The sequence below is a fragment of the Notolepis coatsorum genome (assembly GCF_963971535.1).
Source record: "Notolepis coatsorum genome assembly, chromosome: 11".
NCBI classification, from domain to species: Eukaryota; Metazoa; Chordata; class Actinopteri; order Aulopiformes; family Paralepididae; genus Notolepis; species Notolepis coatsorum.
The window spans coordinates 85,727,938-85,744,060 of NC_140175.1; the positions used below are offsets into that span (position 1 = coordinate 85,727,938).

At 44.2% G+C, this 16,123-nt stretch overlaps 1 protein-coding gene across 1 annotated transcript in view; it reads right to left on the minus strand.

Annotated features, from left to right (window-relative positions):
* Positions 1 to 16,123, minus strand: part of LOC311236352 (ras-specific guanine nucleotide-releasing factor RalGPS1) — a gene marked incomplete at its 5' end in the record, with an annotated part of 298,894 nt that overhangs the window by 13,844 nt on the left and 268,927 nt on the right. Inside the window, 2 exon segments of the mRNA XM_084324001.1 lie at positions 169 to 320; positions 1,289 to 1,415. Coding sequence (XP_084180127.1) covers positions 169 to 320; positions 1,289 to 1,415 — 279 coding nt within the window.

Consider the following 16,123-nt stretch of genomic DNA (forward strand, 5'->3'; position numbering starts at 1 on the left):
ATGGACCATGACCAGAAAGAATAGGAGAATGTTAAGGTGGCTCAGTGTGATTGTTATATTTTTGGTTCAACTTGTGGGATGTGGGTTCGATTTCCACTTGTAACCTGTTGTATGCCCCCTGCTTTCCCTTCAAATGCATCTTTAAAATGAAATAGGAGGCTGTTGTACCTAAAGATAAGCCGTTGGACACAGAGGTACTGTGGGGATCGTTCCTGGCCGGACTCTGAGACTCCAGGAAGCTGTCGTCCAGCAGGTGGCGTGGTTTCTCTATGGGAAACGTAGCACTCTTGCTTTCAGACATGCCGTACTGACACATCATGCTGTCGAGAGAGATGAGCGATTAGAAGGCAAATGTGAGAAAAGTGGGTTCAAAGGTGTTAGGAAGCAACTTCCGTTTGCCTTGTGAAGTCGATCAGGGTCTGAGATTCAAGTCAAGTGTTTCTTTATTAACCCTTTCACTACCACACTACAGAAGGTTAACCCTTTCACTACCACACTACAGACGGTTACCTTCTGTAGTGTGGTAGTGAAAGGGTTAACCGTCTGTAGTGTGGTAGTGAAAGGTTAACCGTCTGTGGTGTGGTAGTGAAAGGGTTAACCCCCTTGGGAGAATTCAGGTGTCATACCAGCATATGGGGGGGGGGGGTACAGGTAGGATAGTAGTAATAATAGAACATAGAACAAAGTGCAAAGTAATAATGACAATAGTGATGACAGTAAACACTTTTTAACATTACACCGTATTTTATCCATTTATTCTTACACATTTGCACTACCTCTTCTACCAAATTTGAGCATTTAGCATTTTTGTACACTTTTAGTTTTGTCGTGTTTGGTCTTTTACTCTCTTTACTGTATGAAACACAATCCCAGGAGGGTCATACAGAAACAAACATTTCACTATAACGTACATGTACCTTATATGTGACAAATACAACAAAACGTGAGTAGTAGTAGTGAACAGTAGTGAGTGGCCGGATTCAATCAGTAGTAATAGTGTAGAGTAGACAGTAGTAATAGTGTCAGATAGTCCTAACAGTTCTCAAGTTCACCAGCCGTTAGTTCTCCGGCAATTGGCAGCAGTCCGTGCCCACATGCCCACTCTTCTATTCTGTACATCGTACGTCCCCCTCCTCTCAAACAATGACGTGGACTATAAGATAAGAGATAACTTGATAAGATAATCCTTTATTGATCCCCTTGGGGAAATTCAGATTCAGACATTAGATAGAGTCCTAAACATTCCACACGCCAGGGTAACACTATGACCAAGAGATGCGCTACTCACTTGTTTCCCAGACTATGGCTCTTCCTGTGGCGAGAAGGAGGGGGAGTGGGGATGTAGACCCCCACGGAGGTGTCGGGGCAGGTGGGCCGCCGGTTGTACCTCACAGAGGCAGACACCTCAGACGGACCTGAGACCAAACACACAGGAAGGTAAGTGGAGGTGGACCTCTGCACTCTCCCACCTGGACATTGTTCATCGGCGACCGTCGGTTGTGTGATAGTAAAGGGTTAACCTTCTGTCGTGTGGCAGTGAAAGGGTTAAAAGGACTCTGCGGTACTAGGCACTTGAAAGAACATCAAACTTGAAGTAAAAGTAATGAACACAGAGTCTCCTATAGTCCTATAGAGAACAGAAAACGTTAGGTTATGACTATAACCAAGTTCTGTTAGTTAGGGGCGATGCTTGGCTTCGCCTTCTGCACTATCTCGCGTACGTGCACGCGTACTGAATAAACCACAAATGTACCTCTAATACCAGTATTAGTCTGACCACACCCCTCATCAGCTTACCTTCATAAGCAGGTGTGTGGTCACCTGCTCTCCTCCTTCCCAAGCTTTCACCACAAGGTGAGGTCAAGGGCTGCAGCGGCCGTCCGAAGCCAAGCATCGCCCCTAACTAACAGAACTTGGTTATAGTCATAACCTAACGTTCTGTATCGTTAGTGGCTTAGCTTGGCTTCGCCTTCTGCACAAGGGAGGCCAAGCGGAGCCACTTGGCTGACAAATACACCCCGCTGACAGCCCCCCAAAACCATCAGAACAGGGAGGGCCGAGCCCCCCCGACCCCCCCTAATGGAGGGTATCCCCCCTATTAGAGGCTTCACGGGAAGGCGACGGACCCGACCGTGCGAAGAGCTCTCAAGCAACTTAACGCACAGGGTGAGCAGACCGTGGCTTGACCCACGACTACACACACGCACAACCCGCATGCCACCCGGGAACGAACGGAGGAACAACCTCGTTACTGCCCCCAGAATCACGGGGTCAAGGGCAAACCCAACCCCGTGGCAAGGCCGTAGCAGCGGAGCACGAAGGAAGACCCAGACCCACCAAAAGGACTGGACTCCCTGGAATGGGGGCCCGGAGAAGTCCATGATGCCAGCATCAAGACCCCACCAGGTGGGCACGTAGTGCCCCGCCCCCCACATCGCCAGCGTATTCGGACAAAGGCCCCTCAGTTACTGCACCTGGTATTCCCAGGCGGAACCAACCAGGCCAGTAAGCCGAGCGGGCCCCGTCCCCCCAATAGTACACCGCCTGGCACACTGACCCTGCAGAATAGGCAGTCAGCATGGCCGTAAGCACACAAAAAAGGTTAACCAACGGAAGCAGGCAGCGCACCGGGGAAAAACCAGGCAACAGGCTGTTAACCCTAGCCTGGAGACTGCGGACGAGACAGGCGCCAGAGGGGACAGCTGAACACAGCCGCCCCGGCGGAAGGAGCGTAAGCTGGCGGTGTTGCATGACCAAGCCTCCATTTAACAACCCCCACCCAGAGGGGTCGAGGCAGAGAAGGCTGACACGATTGGCAGACGTCATGAACGTGCAGGGGCACCCTCAACCGGTGAACCCGGGAGTTGACACTGCTCCAACACACCAGGGAATCAACCACCTCGGTGTTACCCAATGCGGTGGTTGTTCCTATAACCCCTCAAGAAAAAACTCCAAAACACACCTGCGGGTATACACCGGCTATACCGCAGTACAAGTGTTTCAGTTTCCAAAAAGGGTTAACCCAGGCCTACGGGTCGCAAACATCACTTCGGACCGGGCCTGGCGGTACGGGAAGCACAGGGTCACCAGAGGAGGTCAAAAAACCACCCCCACAGGCCCCTCTTCGCCATGCGTGAGAGAGGAGCGAAAAACAATGGAGAACCAGCCCCTAAGCACACCGTTCCTGGTATTCCCCGGCGGTCTCCCAACCAAGTACTAACCAGGACCAACCTGTGTAGCGGCCGAGATCCGACGAGATCGAGCGCGTACAGAATGGCATGGCTGTAAGCCATGACGACAGTGCTGAGTAAAAACATACCCAACCAGGGTCTCCATAGCGCTTAACCCTGTGACACCCAGACCGACCTGGCATTTTTCCCCCTGAAAAAAGCCCAAGTCCCTCAGGGTACCAGAACAGCAGATCTGCATCCCCGGCGGACAACGGGTTCAACTGATCTGGACCAGCGTGACCAGAACCAGTCCCGTGCCCTAACCACGCCGACATGCCCCAGGAAAAGGGCAGATATGCGTGTTGATCTTAACATGAAAAGAAGGCGCCACCCAGACGTCGGGACGAACCGCGCCTGGTGGCCCACCCCAAGGGCGTGAGACCCCACTACATATGTTCAGATCCATCCCGTCATCATCCCCCAGACATGAACGAGGATCCGTCGACAACCCACCCAGGTCATGGGATGTGGTCGCCGGAAGAGGAAAAACCCCCATCTCAGTTGCTTTATAAAAACGCTGTTTCAACCACAAGCAACTAAGGCGTGCCAGTCAATCGCCTGTTTACAGCGAGCTAGCACTATACGTGCGTCGGGACACACCCCCATCAATGAACAGGCTATTTAGACCTGCCATTGAATCCCCAAGGCGCCCAGGGGAACGACAAGAGGGGTGTGACACTCCCTAACTCCAACACTTCTGGAATAGAAAGAAGGAAGCATCAACAGTATGTATCCCAGTCTACACAGCCGGGGTAAAAAATGTTCACATTTTCACATCCCACCACCCTCCCATAGGAAAGAGACGGGGATCCCCAGAGAGACTTCCCACGCGAGCTGTACAGATTGAAAAGAATATATTGCACCTTGAGCCATGTAAAAAACTGGTCTTAGGGCCTCCGGGGAAGAGGCACCGAACCCATACACACTCAATAAACGAATTGAATCGAATATACATACAATAGAAAAGGACCCTTCTAGAGGGTCCACTCACTTTGACAATCTGAGGAGGAAGGCTCTGTACTCTGATGGAGGCTTCCTCACATGGATCACATGGAAGAAGGAGTCCGAACTCACAGAAGGCCTGAGTAGGCGCTTGGTGAGGAGGAGCCCTGACCACCCCCCCTGAAAACAGATCCATCACATGGACCTGAACAGCACACGGAAGTCCTACCAACAGAGACGCGCACGGTGACGTACTCTATGGTGGGGGAATTCCTGCGGTGCACACGCCCAATATACCAGGCCGTGGGACCAGGAACTCCCTCCCCCCCCCCCCCCCCCCCCCCCCCCGTAACGTGCCGAACCGCCACGTGACGGGAACCTTGAAGGACAGGGGGTGTACCCCTGACCGACAGACAATGGGGAGAGGAAAGGTTACCAGTTCACCCCTTTACGACCCCACACCCATGATACGACGTAACGACAAAAAGAGAATATGACACAGTCATAGTCAGCTCTATGAAGCGTTTCACAGCTCCACACAGCGCACGAGCTAACCTGCTATCTGATTTTTACTAAGGAAAAACACAGAATAGAGAGGGCTCTAAGAACCCCGGTCCAACATACACATGTGCTTCTGTGGCCAGTACAACCCAGTTGTAGGTCACATGACACACACAACCCATCATCATCACAATGAGAGAATACATCATTCTTGATTAGTATCGACCACAGGCCTTGCTAAACACACATGACAGCAACCAAACCAATTTCCCTTTAGGAAATAAGTTTCTCCAGCAGATTTAGCACAACCTCAGCAATCAAGCTGAGAGTTACATCGTATCCCTACCACACAAAAGACACAATTAATGCACAACATGTCTGATAGGAGGTGATAAAGTCCCCAGGGAACCGGGGGGGGAAAAACACAATCCTCCTATTTCACCCTCAATACGGCCAGTTAAAACAGGAAACCCTGTTAATGTGTGAACTCACTGTCCATTGTCATTACAGTCTGAGAAAGAACATTCTTTTACTCACTCGTCACCAAGCATAGCTTCATAGGTTAGTTGCCTTAGTAGTGAGTACACGGTACACATAAACACCATGATGTTTCTCACACAACAACCAGATCAATACATCACGACCTGCACGGAGAAGCTACTGCCAGTGACAAAAACAGCTCACACACAACCCGCAACGTATCTCAAATGCATTGCAACAACACACGTTTTGGGAAAAAACACCGTCATTCACAATACATTTAGCAAGGTAAAACCAGAAGACGTGTTATGAGGGTCTGGCCAACCCCGTACCTGCCCGGAACGCAGATCAGCGAAGTGCAGTCACAAGCGTCCCGTGTTGTTCGATCCGGGCAGCGTCGCCGCTCCACCAGTCGCTACAGTCCTCTTTGTTGACGCAATCCCCGTCTAGGCTCGGGCAGGGTTGACGAACATCCCCTGTCAAGGATGACGTCGTGGTCAAGAGTGTAAAACATGTTAAAAATCAAAGCACGTTCAACAGAATAGCATCAAGCTAACGGCTGCTCCAGCCGTTCGGGTGCTATCGCTTCCGCTCGCGAGACGCCGATCTACGACGCACGCGATCAGGAGCGAGCTCCCGGCGGCGCGCGAGAAGCCAAGCTCCCCGCGCCAGGCCACCGACCGGCTAACCGTAAGCTATGAACATGTAAACAATGACATAACACTCACCCAGACAGGCCGCCGTTCTGAACCCTCCTCACTTTTTAAGAGAAAAGAGAAAACAAGACGTCAACACCGCTTCACAACGGTGACAATAACACGTCCGGCGGAATCAGCACAGTACCAACTGGCCTGTATAGCTGACTTTGAACATGAATCTGCCGCTATCGCACATTACATGCACATATCCCCTCGTGAAGGAATACTCTCATTTGGATATGAAAGATGGGGTCTTAACACGGTGACAGAGAGAATCCACTCGTCCAGAACACACAGGGATCACCAGTGTCAATGGTCGCGGCCCACTAGTTAAAACTATAATGGTCGCCAGACCAAGGCCTTCTGTCGCCTAGACGGCTAAACAAAGGACCCTAGCCTGGGGCCGGTTTCCATAAACTTTGTCTAGTAGCCCCCATAGCACTAACAGACAAGTGGAGCCCGCCAGCAAACACTACTCACCCAACCTGGAACGCACCGCTCCTCACAACAGCGGCATGTCCGACAGTTCAGCTGTGGCCTGACAGGTTTCACCCCAACAAACACAGCAAGGAACTGCAGTTGAGAAGCATGCAGCGGCGTGCTCCCAATACGAAAACCGGTGGAGGGTTTGTAGAATGATCATCATCTTCTAGACACTCCAGTACGAAGACAATATCGCCGTATTTTCTCGAAAATAGTGAGAGAGAAAATAAAGATATGATGTCAACGTATCCTTGTTTCCCAAGCTGTTCCTAATCCAATTTCTTCCATCATGGTGTCAAGTGTGGGGATCTACCGAGGCACCTCTTCCTTGTGGTGAAAGCGAGAAGGAGGAGAGCAGGTGACCACACACCTGCTTATGAAGGTAAGCTGATGAGGGGTGTGGTCAGACTAATACTGGTATTAGAGGTACATTTGTGGTTTATTCAGTACGCGTGCACGTACGCGAGATAGTGCAGAAGGCGAAGCCAAGCTAAGCCACTAACGATACAGAACAAGTCATATTATTATGTTGATTATTATTCGTTTTCAATGCAGCAATCCTTTCATGAAACACAATGTTTTTTCTCCACCCTCTCTGTACAAACATCCCTAAAACTAGTTTCAATGAAGAATCCTACAGGTGTTTTTAGGGGAAACCGGAGTATAAAGTTGAAACCTTTTCCCACACAATGTGACAAGTGTTTGGTGAAGACAATAATAACTAAAACAGAAAGTGTTTAAAAAAAAGCATCTGCTTTTTCACAGTGCTTCAAATAGATTTTTCTTATGATATGATTATTATGATTATGATAAATGAGATAGACTCTACTTCAAAGAATTACATCATACTAGCAGGCTCAATTGTCGCTCTCAAAATTACATAGTGCACCTTTAAGTGACAATAATAACTGTAGTTCAGACGTCACAGAAAAGGGTTCTCTTTAATACCGGTAGTTTCTCAGGCCGCTCGACACCCTGCTGACCCCAAGAATGAGACATAACAAAAACACGTCCTTGACATAAACACTACTCTCACAAACTAAAACCAACACACCCGTATACAAGACCATAACTATTTGGGGTCACCCCGGTCGGCTCAAAGGGCAGACAAAACCAACTAATCAAACATCAAAAGCTGGTGACCCCTTTGATCGGGGAGCAGGGAGCCGCTCGTTGCCGGGGGAGACGTCATTAACCGTGTATGAGACCAGAAAGCCTGCCGGGAGACGGGCGTCTGGGAGGGAAATCTCTGTGTGTGGCAGCGCTCTCCTGAACGACACTGAACACGTTTATAAAAATAAATGTATATGACGAGCTAGTCAAGATGAGAAGCACGTTCAGTCACAGACTCATACACCCCCCCCCCGACACTCAACTAACCGCCTCGGCCAGTCCTTCATACCAGCGGCCATCAGGCTCCACAATAGTGGGCAGGGACTGCTGCCAGACATCCAACTACTAGGAACCTAGTAGCTGACTCCCACCTAAAAGGACAATATGCATACCGCACCTTATGTGAATACTGTATACTTCATCAGATCATATATTTAGCATTTTTTGATTATATTTGAGATTTAGATTATTAGATTATATATTGCATATATTTAGCATTTCGTTTTTTTAGATTATATATTAGATTAGATTTAGATTATTGGATTAGATTATATATTGTAACTATTTATTGTAGGGCAAATATAACAGAGGGCATACATACCCTCATCTCGCACCTCCTTGTTTCCCATATGCACATGTCCAGAGTTAATTATATTGATTTGTTATATTGTTTACACTGCTTTCTTACTACCTGTGCCTCCCCTACCCCCATGCTGCTATGATGCCTGAATTTCCCCAAGGGGATCAATAAAGGAATATCTTATCTTATCTTATCTTATCTTATCTTATCTTATCTTAGAACCACACTGGACGTCCACAGAGACGTACGATGTTACCCAAGAGACACTGAAACAAATTAAGCGCTAATTACATTTCTTAGAGAACATTATAACTACCTACCTCATACTATAGTCTACCCATATAACTTTGTATGATAGCATGTACAATAGTGCTGTATATGACATATATATACATTTATATATATCCATATCTGTCTGAATATACCTGCATAATAATCCTTCTTTAAACCTACCTACTTATACACCTGCATATAACCCATATAACTCTGTATGATAGCATGTAAAATAATGCTGTATATACGTACTGTATGTATATATATATATACACATTTATTCTTACCGTATACATATATATCCACATCTGTCTGTACATACCTACATATAATCCTTTTTACATATCTGTAGATACTATATCTATATCTGTACATATGCCTTACCTACTCTTACTAGTTACGCTGCTGGCCAGTATGACTTACTTACTACCATAATTGTCTTTATACCTGTATCACTGTACATATTAATACTACAACTCTGTACATACATCTGATTAGCACCATTACACAGTAGTACTTATTTATATATTTTATATTCAGTTTAATCACCTGTACATTGTATATTACTGTTTCACTTTATTGTTACATTTGCACTCTGGTTGGATGACAACTTATTTTCGTTGTACTGTGCTTGTGCTGTATGATGACAATACATTTTAATCTATTCTATTCTAATCTAATCTAAAAAGATAAAAAAAAAACAGACCTGCACAGAAAGTGAAACAACTAATGACAAATTCTTGTCAAAGTGGGCATTAAGTGGTGGAACCAGAGATCTATCACTATCAGGACAAGCTCCTGTTGGTTCTGTCGTTGTTTCTAACCTTACTTCTGATACGCGCCCAGACCACTAGATGGGGCAAGTGAGCCACAGCGTGGGGGTCTGGGTGTAGAATATCACAGATGTCTATGAATGTCCATGCAGGGTCTTATCAGGTCTTACCATTTAGTCAATGATGTATATTGTGTTTATTCCAGGGGTTTCAAACCTATTTGGGCAGGTGACCCTAAACTTCCTGTTTACATCGTCACAGCGAGTACATCAGCAACGTGTCACGCCTCAAGAGGACAGAAAGTAAGCTGCTCATAAACTGGTCAACAGGGGTGTAAAGTACTTGAGTAATTGTACTTTGTTACAATACTTAAGTACTGTTTTTGGGGGATTTGTACTTTACTCAAGTATTATTAGGTTTGTATACTTGTACTTTTACTCAATTACATTTCAGAAAAAAAAACATACTTTTTACTCCCTACATTTAAAATGCAGACCTACAAAGTACAAATCTCGCAGGCCCAACAATTTTAATTAGTATATTTGTTTCTCTGGCCAAACTAACGTTAACGTTATTAATCCTGCGGCCGCACTTTATTTAAAAACAGCCAATCAAATAATCCCCATCAATGGAAAATGAACCCGCCCACACCCATGCTGATTGGTCCTTGTGCAAGACTAGAAAGCGGGGATATTTGATTAAACACCTGCTATCAGAAGAATAGACAGTCAGAGTGACAAGCTACAGCAGATGGTCACAGACGATAGTACGAGTGATGAAGAGGACGAAACGGAACATTTCATTCCCCGGGAATATAAAAACGTTTTTACTTTTACTTTTTAGTACTTAAGTACATTTAAAAGTAGAAACTTTTTTTTAACTTTTACTCAAGTGTGTTTTTAGCCAGATACTTTTACTTGAGTACGATTTTGAGACGGTACCCATACTTTCACTTTTCAAGTATAATTTCTGGGTACTTTTTACACCCCTGCTGGTCAATGACAAGTGTGTGTGTAGGACAGTGAGGCTGTGTGGCATTCAGTCCACAGTCCCTTCCTCTCAAATCAGATATTATTGTATATCAAAGTTATCGGAGTTTGGACTCATACAGGCTCCTGACCCGTGTTGGTTATATAGAATCAGCCTGTGTTTTGAGCCTCTCCACATAAATCCATCATCAGTCCGTCCACACGTTAGCAACCTGGCTGGACACTGTGGCTGGGTGAGAGCCTGTGGTGCCGCCATGTGCCTTTTCAGCCAGTGGAACCTGTGAGTCAACCTCCGTCCCCTAAACTAAAGCCTACTGGGGCCATTCAAATCAGCCACGGCAACGCATGCAAAAGCTCAGCTCAGTAATACATTTGACTAGTTAAGATTCATATACTGCAGTCTGCAGAGATGTTATATTAAACTCTCAATACATCCAGGACTCACTCAGCAGGGCAGCGGATCAGTGCTACTCGAGTGCTGCGACTCTTTCAGTGGCCCGCAAGGACGTTTAATGGTTAACATTTCCAAAACAATATTCGATTTGAACCCTCTTAAGACGAGCGTATATCGCCGTCTTTCAGAGACTCTAGTGGGCTAATTTGTACATTTAGAGCAAAGATATGTATCGCTATATAAAACTAGAGATCTTGAGGAATAGGTACATACTATTACCAGCCGTTTCTAGGTTACCGGAAAAGTGACAAAATCTTTGCTCCAGTTCAAGTCGTGACATTTTGATGGGGGAAGAAAAAATCAGCAAGGCCAATTACAATGTTCCCTTGTCCTTTCACCTGAAGATGGCTGAATGTAATTGGGCTCACTGGAGCCGTAAGGATCTCAAGATTTATAGCCATATCAGATTTATGCTAGTTTTATGTAGTTTAGGGTCGAGACCATGCAGATGTGATAAAAAAAATTATATATATATATATTTTGGAGTTGCATAAATTAGGTATATCTGTAAAACTGAGACTGCAATGTAAGTATCCTGGTTCATAACTTATAAACAACAGAACATCCATACAGGCATAACTTGGGTCTAATATGCAGCAACAAGCATGCATGCACAAACTCCCCACCTCGTCCCCAGTCGCTCTGGCCCACAAACATCAATAGACTTTTCAAAGTGGCCCACCTGCAAATCTAGTTGAGCCTCCCCGTCTCGTCTAGACCTCACCAACCACCCAGGGTCCTTTCCCATATCCACGCTACATGGAGGAATAGTGATACGTTTATGGCCCATGTTCATGTACAGACAGACTGTGGTTTTAACTATCTTACAGTACGGCCGTTTATCAGTGTATAAATACGTCCAAATTCACAACTACACAAACAATATAGCCACATGTGCTCCGTTACTATATAAATAATCCAGGTTCTGCACTGTTTCAAATGAACACTGAAGGACATATAGAACATATATCCAGTCTTTTAAATAATTCCGAAGCGCAAATTCCTTACGTGTGAGGTAATGCGGCCGTAAAACCTTCATCGCAGGGTAGTATGCATTATGAACCTCTTCTACAGGTGTTAAAAATATGTATGACACCATACTTAGTGTTTAGGGAGGCATTGCACAGTAAAAAAAAAAGAGAAAAATATGTGAAATATGGCAGAGGAAATGCGGTAAAATGTATGTAATTTTGACAAATTTTAGGGGGTTCTACAAATCAAAGGATGTTCTCACACATGGGAATGTACTGTGCTGGTTAAATACTTTCCCTACGACAGGCAGTGCCTTGCCAAACACAGCAATGGTCACCTGCTTTAAATGTGTGTATGTATGGGTTGGATCGAAGAACGAATGATTGGCCAGAAAAAAATCAGACTTTCATAAGTGAACCATGTTTATTGATGGGTTACACCTTTGAGAATACATATAATATTATATATCCAGACAGTATATTGTTGTTACTCAGCTGATAGAGTTGTGCCCTTCCTGATGACTTGTCGTACAGAACTTGTAAGTCACTTTGGATAAAAGCATCAGCTAAATGACTAAATGTAAATGTATATATATATATATAAAGATTAGATTCAAATGTATCGTAATTATACAGCACAAGTACAGTACAACGAAAATAAAAAGATTTTTTTTCAACACAACTTTCTTTATACACCTTCTAAAGGTCACTAGTATTACCATAATATGAGCCTTGACTTGACCTCTGATGCAGTAAGTGCTTCTTGTTGTGGTAGTTTTGCTGACTTTAGCACAAGGATACCACTTACAGCACCTTTAAATCAAATATGACCTTTTTATAGATACTATATCTATATCTATCCCTTACCTACTCTTACTAGTTACGCTGCTGGCCAGTATGACTTACTACCATAGTGTCTTTATACCTGTATCACTGTACATATTAATACTATATCTAAATCTGTACATATCTCTTACCTACTCTTACTAGTTACGCTGCTGGCCAGTATGACTTACTACCATAGTGTCTTTATACCTGTATCACTGTATAAATTAGTACTACATTACAGTAGTACAGTAATTTATATATTTTTATACACAGTTTAATCACCTGTACATTGTATTACAGGTGTATTACACACATGAGCACACACACGACACGCACGCTGTGCACGCTTGCACACTAGCAGCCACTTTAACATGAGCAGGCACTCATGCTGCACACGCCCACACTTAGGGCCACAAAGGAAAGGTCACTTTAAAAATAGTATAGCAACAGTAACAGTGTATTGCACTACCAAAGGACCTAACATGTCCTACATGCTCTGTAAATAACTATGTACAGATACCGAGATGTCCCACTATATTACCTGTCTATTGCACAATGTTGTTTTTATTGGATTCTATTATATGTTGTACTACTGTATTGCACATCGTTGCGGGCAAGACCACCCGCATTTCATTGTATACTTGTATGCCGTGACAAATAAAACTCTTGACTTGACTTGACTTGACTTACTACTGCACTTTTACATTTGCACTCTGGTTGGATGCCAAACTTCGTTGTACTTGTGCTGTATAATGACAATGCATTTTTATCTAATCTCAACCTTGCATTGCATTTGTTCAGGAATACTGACTGAACTGACACAATCTCCCCCACATGCATCTGCAATCTCACCAGCAGACCTAATCAGTAGCGTAGTATGCAGCATATTGTGAGAACATTAAACAAACAAGGATTCCACATACTGGAGCAATCTACTCCTCACAACACGCACAAGTACGTCAGCTACTTCCTCCTAATGGCTCTTGGCGAGTGGTTTCTTGAGCAGAGGTCTAACAAGCAAACCTCAAACAGCACCTATGACACCTGCAATAACAGTAGAGTTATAGCCTATCTGTAGCGTGAGAAAGACAGAGGAAAAGGAGACATGAGACTGAAGGCCTCCTCAGCAGTCATCACTGAGTGAACAGATACAGTACAGCATATGTGGGTCTTGACTAGGGCTGGGTGATATGACGGAAATATATATATTAATCATTAGAGTGCAATAGTAATATAAAATGTACAGGTGATTAAACAAAATAAAATATATAAGTCAGTACTAATGAGTAATAGTGCTAATCAGATGTATGTACATAGTTGTAGTATTAATTATGTACAGTGATACAGGTATATAAAGACACTATGGTAGTAAATCATACTGGCCAGCATCATAACTAGTAAGAGTAGGTAGGGGATATGTACAGATATAGATATAGTATCTACAGATATGTAAACAGGATTATATGCAGGTACAATATGTACAGACAGATGTGGATAGATAGATATACGGTAAGAATAAATCACGAGGATATTTTAGGGTCTCGACTATGGCTGGGTGATATGAGGGAAATGTATATCACCATTTTATCACAATATGATCACATTGAAAGATGCTAAACAATAATGTTTAATTATTGCCCTAGACCACTATGCCATCTCTAGATACTGTGCAAGTCAGACCTACAGTAACTTGGTAGACCTACAGTAACTTGGTAGACCTACAGTAACTTGGTAGACCTACAGTAACTTGGTAGACCTACAGTAACTTGGGAGACCTACAGTAACTTGGTAGACCTACAGTAACTTGGCAGACCTACAGTAGCTTGGGAGACCTACAGTAGCTTGGCAGACCTACAGTAACTTGGCAGACCTACAGTAACTTGGGAGACCTACAGTAACTTGGTAGACCTACAGTAACTTGGTAGACCTACAGTAACTTGGTAGACCTACAGTAACTTGGGAGACCTACAGTAACTTGGTAGACCTACAGTAACTTGGGAGACCTACAGTAACTTGGCAGACCTACAGTAACTTGTAGGGGTGGGGGAAAAATCGATACGTAGTAGTATCGCGATACTTTGCGTGACAATACTGTATTGATACAGGGACGGCAAGTATCGATATTTAATTATTCATAAAAAAAATAAAATAAAAAATTGTATAAGGAGTTGCATTGTTCATTTCAATACCTGTAATAGTACAGTAGTCCACACACACACACACACACACACACACACACACACACACACACACACACACACACACACACACGTGCATTCAGTTAAGTTGGAATATGACTGTAATACAAACAGTTCAGTTTGTCAGGTACATGCAACACAGATTACAGTGTTTACATCTGTCTGCTTGAGAAAATACCATGTTCTGCAATAAAAATGATTGAAGTGAGATGAACACACTGAACTTTATTTGATTAGATAAAACATGTTGACAAAGTTTTACTTTGCAGTTGAAAAAAGGTAATAAATAAAATGGGATCAATTCTTATTTTTTTGCAATACTCAGCGTATCGCGGTATATTTAGTATTGCGATACTATCGTATCGTGACGCAAGTAACGCGATAGTATCGTATTGTGATGTCTCTGGCGATTCCCACCCCTAGTAGCTTGACAGACCTACAGTAGCTTGACATATATACAGTAGCTTGGGAGACCTACAGTAGCTTGGGAGTCCTACAGTAGCTTGGCATATATACAGTAGCTTGGGAGACCTACAGTAGCTTGGTGTCTACCTACAGTAGTTTGGCAGACCTACAATAGCTTGACATATATACAGTAGTTTGGCAGACCTACAGTAGCTTGGGAGTCCTACAGTAGCTTGGCATATATACAGTAGCTTGGGAGACCTACAGTAGCTTGGCATATATACAGTAGCTTGGCATATATACAGTAGCTTGGGAGTCCTACAGTAGCTTGGCATATATACAGTAGCTTGGGAGACCTACAGTAGCTTGGCATATATACAGTAGCTTGGGAAACCTACAGTAGCTTGGCATATATACAGTAGCTTGGGAAACCTACAGTAGCTTGGCATATATACAGTAGCTTGGGAAACCTACAGTAGCTTGGCATATATACAGTAGCTTGGGAAACCTACAGTAGCTTGGGAGTCCTACAGTAGCTTGGCATATATACAGTAGCTTGGCATATATACAGTAGCTTGGGAAACCTACAGTAGCTTGGGAGTCCTACAGTAGCTTGGCAAACCAACAGTAGTTTGGTAGATGTTTGCGTAGCGTACATATACAGTCACAAACCAGCAAGGTACTGTAGATCTATGCAGACGCACCAGACTAGTCGCATGAAGTGATATCATCGACTTGTCCAAACTCAGTGGGGGGTGGACCATTATCGGTCACATCAGTCAGGAGGTTTTCTGCTTTTACTCCGAGGACGGCTGGCCTCAGCGGCACGTTAAATGGGAAGCATGCGGAGATCTTGGCTGCCCTTCTCATTGGATGGATCCCTCGACTCAGAATACGTCAATGTCTGTTTGGTATTAACGGACGCACGTTGCTCTCTGGAAACATGGCCTGAGTCAAACAACACTGTAGACAGCCGGGCAGCTTATCGCACGTTACCGCAAGCGTTTGCCTGTGTTTGAGGAAGCCTCAAGACCATTTTTTAAATTATATTATTTGCAATTATGTGTCTTCGTTTTATAAGACACAATATGTGTTCCATAAATGAACCTGTGTAGTTTATGGAATTTTTGTATCAATTGGGTTAATGCTTGATGTATGATTTAAGTAAAAGGTGAGGTTGTGATGTCCGTTAAGTGTTTATGCCT